Source organism: Rhagoletis pomonella, unplaced genomic scaffold (assembly GCF_013731165.1).
Source record: "Rhagoletis pomonella isolate Grant_MI unplaced genomic scaffold, Rhpom_1.0 Rhpom_scaffold_00008, whole genome shotgun sequence".
NCBI lineage: Eukaryota > Metazoa > Arthropoda > Insecta > Diptera > Tephritidae > Rhagoletis > Rhagoletis pomonella.
Genome location: NW_023458562.1, coordinates 45,876,491 through 45,884,998, shown reverse-complemented (window position 1 = coordinate 45,884,998; position 8,508 = coordinate 45,876,491). Strand labels below are relative to the sequence as shown.

At 37.8% G+C, this 8,508-nt stretch overlaps 1 protein-coding gene across 5 annotated transcripts in view; it reads right to left on the bottom strand.

Moving 5' to 3' along the window:
* Positions 1-2,029: 2,029 nt before the first annotated feature.
* Positions 2,030-8,508, bottom strand: part of LOC118744967 (trehalase) — a 99,906-nt gene continuing 93,427 nt past the window's right edge. For all 5 annotated transcript variants that reach the window (XM_036478440.1, XM_036478441.1, XM_036478443.1 and 2 more), the window contains 2 exons: positions 2,486-2,884; positions 2,030-2,409 (listed from right to left, as the gene is read on the bottom strand). In XM_036478440.1, the coding sequence (XP_036334333.1) occupies positions 2,248-2,409; positions 2,486-2,884 (561 nt within the window). In that variant the 3' untranslated portion in view covers positions 2,030-2,247. The remainder of the gene's footprint in view (positions 2,410-2,485; positions 2,885-8,508) is intronic.

Here is an 8,508-nt window from a genome sequence, read left to right as displayed (position 1 = left end):
CGTTTGAGAATTTTAATTTAAGTTAATTAATAAGATAAATTAAATATTGCAATATCAGTATCAAACTAAAGAGATTTAGGTAATTTTATTGCCGAGCATATATTTGAGTGGAGTTGCCACCTGTTTGCAAAATTTTATTCATTTAAACTGATGAAATAAATGAAATATTACAAAGTTGGTGTTTAACTTAAAAGGTTTAAGAAAGTTTACTGTAGAAAGTATTTTTGAAGCGGGTTGCCACCAATTTGAAAAATTCAATTCAGTTAAATTGATACGTTAATGTGAATATTGAATTAGTACACCTTTGAAGAAAGTGCGCGAATGCAGACTCGAGTTACAAGATTATAAATTAAATTTCCAGGAGATATCCGAAACTCTACCTACTTTCTAATACCTTGGAAAATATATTAGTTATCATACACATTTATAAAAAATAAGTAGTTAAGTATAAGTATAGTTAAGTTAACTATAGTTAACTCAGGGTCGGCTTCTCTTTAAATCAATTTTATTTTTTATGAATTAGGCCATACGAGTTTTGGGAGGCAGTAACAACACAAAAATACTTTTTTAAAGCGCAGTGAGGCACGCCGGGTATTTGCAAGTTATAAGTAAACAAATTTCAATTTGTATTTAATCATTACTTTATGATTATTTTTTTCGCTTAAAAATAATGACACCTGTTAGTATTCTAACTTTCTAATTTCGGAGGTTAATTAAGTTTTGGAATAGCACCCAGTAGACTATTTACCCGGCGCAGTCCAACGCGAACTTAGATTGCTTAGTGCATTCCTTTCCTTACTGAGCTCTCCCTCGGAAGTGTTACGACAATGTCCCAGGAACGGCTTGGGGTTAATTCGAGTGATGGCTGCCGCACAGTGTGCTTTTTAAACACTCCATGGGAATTAATCGTAGCGCTTTCGACAGAAGCAATATTTTGATATGAAACAAATAGTTTTGAAAGCTAATGTTATTCTCTCTCATGGAAAAATACTGCCATTGACCCACAACTTCGCCTTGACCTAAAAAACAATTGGTCAAAAATAATGTTCTTCGAAAAAAACACGCAAAATCCTCCGGATTTGTTCCAAAAAAAAATTTAGTGTATGTTTTATTATACACAAATGATCTTAGGAATCAATGCTAGAGCCCCTGAATTGAAAAATTGTTCTGACTTTTTTTCTTACTTTAGATATCATGTTTTGTGACCGGGTGCTACTTCATGAGAATATGAGTTTGTGCTATGTATTAACGAAAGCTATGTATTATGGAAAGCAGAAGTTATAGTATATAGCTCGTTTACTAGGAGAACGTCATATTCCAAAGAATCAACAATTTTGAAAACAAACGACGTTGAGGTGTTTTTAGTGAGTTATCTTTCCTTCAATTAAAATAACTAATAACTAAAAAATATAATAAATATGTATAACCACAAAAATTAAGGATAAAATCTTAATTTCACTTTCCTTTCTTTGGTCAAAAATGGACTACTTTCTAGTAACATTCAAATTCTCTCGTTTGAGATGCAATTAGGGAATATCGTTTTGATTTTTTCATACATATGGAGATAATTTTTTTTTTTTTTTAGTTTATGACATTCTTCCAGGAAACGAGCGAAATGTGCATACATACATAAATATATCTGTGGCCATAAGCAATAACCGCCTAAGTCGAAAAACCTGATTTCGAGAAAAAGCTTTTTAAATATTTGAATTGTAATGTTAACCTTATGGGAAACCAAAATATGGTCGTCCATAACTTTTTAAATAGCCTGGCTAGCGAGATGGAAATTTCACATACACATGTTATAGTAGTTGAAGAATACCTTATCATATATAACTCAATTCTTTCTTGAGTCGGCTTAGGCGGTTATTGCTTATGACCACAGATATATGAACATATGCACACACGCGACCCTTATATGTAAAATGGTAGATGCTGCCTATTATATGTATATGTATGTACATATTTACAGATGTTTTTAAACCTGTGTCCCTGCTGCATTAATGAAACAATTTATAATTTTATTTAATACAATTTTTAATAACTTGTTTTTCCATTTTTTTTTTGTAAATTTCTTTCTTGTACAATTGCAATGTGAATATTTTCTAATTACATATAATATGTATGTATGTATAATATTTTAGCAATATGCTGTGAGACAATAACAACAACAAAAGACAAATGAACTGTATAATGAGTCGAGATTTCTGATGGTTCTATGTATGTGTAGTTTCTTAAATTCTTGCTTCATAGCGCATCGTCACCTGTTGGTGCCGCACTGTTTGAAAGTGACAGCTCGCCGCCATATTTCGCCAGGAATTCAACAATAACGCCATTGCTCCAGCCAAAGCCTTCTTGTACCTCATACTCACCGCCGCCGCCATGACCTCCAAATTTTAATGCATCGTACTGTATGTGAGAAAGAGAGAGAGAGAAAGAGAGATCATAAAAATATAGTAACATTTTTTTCGCAGCTAACACCAACCTTTTCAAACATCGCCTGCGTCTGTTTGTATGCCTCGAAATTTGACTTCACCCATCGATGTGCCCATTTTTCTGAAAGATTCTTTGCTTCGGGCGTGTCTAAGTTCTCCAAACCGACAACGAGCAGATATTGCATTGGTGCCCAAACATTTGGAAAGTCCCATTGTTCGCCCGTATTTGCGAGAGTATTTGGCACGCCACCAGGATAACTGTCCAAATTCAACTTTTCAATATATTTTAGCACAGATGCCGAGAGTCGTTTCGAGTCCAAAGCATTGAATGCACCTGTCCAGAGTGGTGCCAGATTGGTGGGCACAAAGTAGTCACGCGGTTTCTGATTGATTAAATCGTAGTCCAACCAAACGCCGGCCTCATCATTCCAGTGCACCACTTGGATGGCCTAGAAGCGAAAAATTAAAAAAAAAAAAAAAAAAAAATTAGTCGAGCGCTGTAATATTAAAAAAAAAATTGCACCCAGCTTTCTAAAACCTTCGTCATTCGCAAAAATATATATATGTATATAACGCCAAAGTAGACCTTGAAAAGCGAATGAAGTGGGTATTTTTAGTTTTATTTTCAGATAGCCAACCGGCCAATCGGGACCTCTTCGGCCGCATGATAAATCCAAGCCTGTTAAGGACTTCTTCGATAAGCTTAAACATTTAACAGTGAGAAATACAGTACGACGGCATTGAGCGCGTGGATACTACGGGGCCATAAGTAACGCGATCGCCTAAAAGTTGGCACGAAAAAGATTCTGAGTTGTATTTATGGGACCGAGATGATTTTGTGGTCTCAGTTGGTCTTCTTCGAAAGAAATAATCACTAATTAGTGTGTAAACTTAGAGGGAAGTACATAAGTGCGGTTGAGCAGTAAGACCGCCTATCAGACCACACTCTTCGCTTATATTTTTGATAGGAACGATATTAGTCCCCTAAATAGAGCAGATCACGGATTACTCTTTGGAAAAGGAATTTAAAATAGAGCTTTGCAACAAATCAACTTGAGATATTCTTGGTTGGTTTAAGTGGATTTTCCTGGTGACAAGCAGTTAGCAAGTTTGCCATTTTGATTCCACAACTCGTGCAACCTACAGCCATTTGGCGGCTAAAATGAATTTCAGTACGTCATACAGAGATAGGTAGCTGTACTCTGAAATAATCTGCAGGTATGGTTTGCCGAGTGTCTTCAGCCACATTCCCGCGAGGGCTGGACACTCGCCCAGAAAGTGTTCGACTGTCTCTTTTGAGCGGGGGTCATCGCAATTCCGACCGAACTTATTGAAGGGCAATCCAATCCTTTCATCATGTACCTAAACGGGTCAGTGCTCTGTGTACACTGCAGTAAATTTGTAAGTACATACATCAATATTATGTTCGCTTAAGTACCCGCATCGAGGTACTTAAGCGGGCTCTTTTAAGTACCCAATCCGTATAAGTACCTCAAAAAACTGACATTTTTCATGAGGAACTTAAGCGGGGTTTACTGTATCTTCTTTGCTCATTCCTAAAAGAGCTTTGGGTTTTAGGTAGTTCCACCTCTGCTTGGTCCTCGAGTGGTAAAGTACGAAAATAAAAACGGCTCTAAGCCTCCAGAAGACGTTGGCGTTGGTTTCCAAGGCCACTAGATAAGGTTGTAGAAATTCCCGAGCATTTTTAAGCCGAAGGTCCACGCCATTAGTCTATGTGCTAAGATTAACTTACGTAGAATTTAATGAGAGCATTTTAGTCTTTAGCAACAGCCAGACTAAAGGCTTTGTTATCTTTTAATTAGGCAAACCAAACAACTTTGCCAATTGCATCTCTCCTTTGCATATTTGCGCCAGTTGTTCATCCCAAGTGCATTTGGTCCTTCCATTTTTTGTGGTAGCTCTTATTATTTACGCTTTGAACCATTAAATTGAAAAAGTAGCACGAGAGTGAAACGTCTTGTCTAAAACATCGTTACGGTATCAAGCGAAGAGGAGAAATCATTCCCAATTTGCACGGAGCTGAGGTTGCGCTCAACGTCACTCTAAATAGCCGTATTTTTCACGGATCCCAAATTTAGACCTGGCGTTGTATATGCAGCATATCTTCGTGCTATAAAAAGCGGCTTCAAGATCGATCAAAATATGGTGTTTGTCGATTTGTATATCTAGTTTCTTCTCCAGGATTTACCATCTGAAGCCACACTAATCAGGTTCAATAAATTGGTTCTTGATGGGTTGCAGTCTTTCACACTGTTTCGTCGACAGGGCCTTATAAGCAATATTAAGAAGGCTTATTCTGCGATAATTGGCGCAAACGGCGGCGTCTACCTTATTGTGGATTGGACAAAGCACGCTAAGATTCCAGTCTTCGGGCATGTATTCATCTGATCAAATCCTGTTTAATAGCTGGTACCAGCACTTGTTGTTGTTGTAGCGGCTAACAGAACCCTGCCAAGTTCCTCAATCGTTGTCGTCAAGCTCAACTAACAAGAGACCCAGGAAGCGTGTAGCTTCTATGGGTTTTGTCCATAGGGACAGAGACGTTAGTTGAGTAAGGCTTAGGGGGCGTGCGAAGTGATGTCTCGAGTCGTGGGGTGTCTCTCCGGGCACTCGTTGGGCACATCTGCATCTAATCTGCCCAGGTACGAGTTTAACATGCAGCAGTAGCCAGAGAAAAATTTGGCTATTATGGTCCGAGTCTCCGAAGCTCTGTCTCGTCCACTTCTGGCGCTTGTGTTCCCAAAACGGCACTGACAGGTCGAGAGTCATTGTAGATCTCTACTGATTCCCTGTGAATGTCCCGTTTATGGCCTGTCGTTATGCTGTAGGGTCCAGGGGTTGTTTTATGATGTTGTGGCGGCATCAGAAGACATCCACTGCATCTTACTAGTCCCCACAGTCGCTGCATAGTTTAAAACCGGCCGGCCAATTGCCTTGTACAGCTAACTCTCGTTGCCAACAACGTTTCTTTGTATTTATCCCAGGTGCTGCCGGCTAGCGACCTGAGGACCTTGTTGCGGCTTTGTACTTTATTGACAATTGCGATTGTGTGCTCCGAGAAGGAGAGCAGACTATCGAAAGTACTCCGATAATTTTCGGTTTATTCACCATCGGCATCGGCATAGTATAACCTCCTTCGTCCAGATGGTAAAAAGGGTTGCCAAGGACTTTGTAGTGGAGAGGGTTCGGCTCCTTGCAGTGAAGAAGCGAGAAAGTTTGGATAGGTACTTTCGAGCACGAGTCATCAATTCTATTCCCAGACACTATTTTCGAGCAGTCGTCAGCATAAGAGACAATCCAGACTCCCTCTGGTGGTTGAGAGAGATTTGTAAAAATTAAACAGAAGCGGAGAAAGGATACCACCCTGCGGAACCCCCTATTTAATTCTTCTTGGTTTGCTGGTTTTGTCCCTAAAAAGTTTGAGTTCCGGTAGGAGAGAGGAAGCCTAAATGCCTTCGAGTAGCATGTAGTGACTGACCATGTCAAATGCCTTTGACTGATAAAATGCTACTGGGACTGTTCTCTCACCCGTCTTTCTTCACCGTCAAAAAGGTTAACGTGTGTTTTTTCGCCGTCGACTAAGTTTAGGCGCCTTTCTTTATTGAAGTTTGTTTTATGCGTCTTTTTTCGCGGTCGACTTTTGAGGTCGCGCCTTTATTCGTGTCTAGTGACGATATACTCTAGTAAAGAGTTAGAAAGTGGAGGAAAAGAACAAAATTTGTTAAAAAAAGAAAAAAAACGGCGACTTAAAAAAGCTTTGAAGTAGATTGTGTATATGCGGAAATTTAACACGGTGCGTGTTAAGTGGGGGTTTATACATCCGTATTAAAATGAAATTAAATAAAGTTTTTAAGCCCGCAGCGGCCAAAGAAGCGGAATGCGTTAAACATTAATCAATAGACCATTCAATTGTGCCGTTGAATTTTGGCACGGACCTTGTTTTTATATGGAGAATATAAAAAAATATCCTAGATACTTTTAATTTGCACTTTAACATACTGAAATTGCATGGTAATTTAATCAAAATCTTTCTAAAAAATCATATATGTAATACTCCTCTATTGGCAGTAAGAGCTAGTACCGTCCGAAAACACTACAGTACAGATATATCAACAAACACGTACGAAAGAAAAGGAACACATACGTTTATAAATAAACATGTACACAACACATATACAAAAACGGCACTCAAGTACACGATACATTGACAAAAACGGTACTAGACTGTCTCGCTTTGATTTCGGAATGCTTACACATTGAGAAGTTAGCTTACTGCCAATATAGAAGTATTACATATATGTAAAAATATAATTAAAAAGCTCGCAATTGTTATGAAACTTTGTCAAATTTTCTTAACTTTTGTACAAAAATTGAAGTTTGGACACATTTGGTTTTTGATATCTATCTGCAATTTTCATAAAAATGAGATTCTAATATAGAAATCCAAATAAGACTTAACTGTCATCAGTGATATTAATGCTGACCTTGCATAACGATTGACAGAAGAATTTACTATTAGATTGCAAAGCATGATTCAATTATTAAAGGTTTTGTAAGTAGCTTTTTTCTAAAATTTGGCACTCCCACCCACAGGGATGGTTTATGGAAGCAGGGGAAAAAGGGGAAGAATTCAATCACACTTCCTAAAATGGGAGGTAAATTCCATAAAAAGGTGTGGATAATAGTGAATGGTGGTATTTTAAAACAAAAACGAATTTGATTTAATTATTTAATTTAAACAAGCTTATTTACATCGAATATAACCCCCGATTGTTATTGAAAATAAATATTTCTATGTATATACCAAACTTGCGTACGTCAGATGGCGCATAACTCGAGAATGGATGGTCCACTTTCAGCTTTTTTTTGTTGTATTTGTTTGACAGATGATGGATATGAAGAAGCTATTTGTTTGTGGAAAATATGCAGTATTTATTAAACAAAAAAAAACGGCAAATAAAAAAATTTGGAGCTTAAGTTTCCTTCGCGGATATGGCTCGATTGTTTCGAATATGGTAATTCGAATTCTTTGATGTCGCACTTTTAATATTCTGGGGAGACTATACAACTGTCAGAATATTAACCATTCGCCGGGTTGCCCGAAAAAAAAATATGAATGATTAAAAATATCAAAATATAAAAAAAATATAAAAATATTCGCCATAAAAAGGCGTTTGCATTCTACTTTCAACTAATCGCTTTCAACAAAGTTGGTCGCCAGCCAACATTCGCCTCGTGCGTAAACCTTTTAAGTGTGCAATTACATACATCGCGCCATTGACTAAACCGAGCTGTCGTGTGACGATTGGGCCTATGGATGCGGTTTGGCAATATTATATTGCGTCAAAGCCTCATTCGGAGACACCAGGAGTGTGTTGTGGAGGACAATACCTAAATACCTTCGTTGGCTCATTTACCAAAACCATTGCATGCTTTACTTTACAGCGACTTGGCAGAATCAAGAGGTCTCCACGAATATCGACAAATATATTTCGGCATTTAAGAGAATTTCGTCTCTTTAGCCTACATTGAATTTCTGTAGTCCAACGATGCTCACACATTTTGTCTTGTTGGCGCCAGCGAATGAAGAACAAACATTTCTTCAAATTTAAAAAGTAAAAATTTCACTACTAACAATTTAAAAATGTTCTTAAAACTTGCAAAGATATTTGGAAAAGAAATATCACTGTTTTTGTTTTTAGGAGTATGGTGGGAGTGTCATTGATAAAATTAGAGCGAGAGAAAGTTTTTCTTACAAAACCTTTCATTGGGCACGTACAGAAGGCGCAACAGCTCAGTAACTGGTGCGATTGCACCTTCTGAACGCGATGTTGTGTACTTCTGATCAGCTAAACAGTTGCGTGTTAGATGATCGTAATATTTTCGGAATTTAACAGCTAATGTATCAAGCCGTTCAGAAGACACATTACGATCACAGATTTTTTTAGCAACGGTTGCGCTCAACTGCTGCGCCTTCTGAACCTACCCATTATTGAATCATGATTGCAAAGTCAGATTTAACATCAATGATGACAGGTAAGTCCCAGGTGGG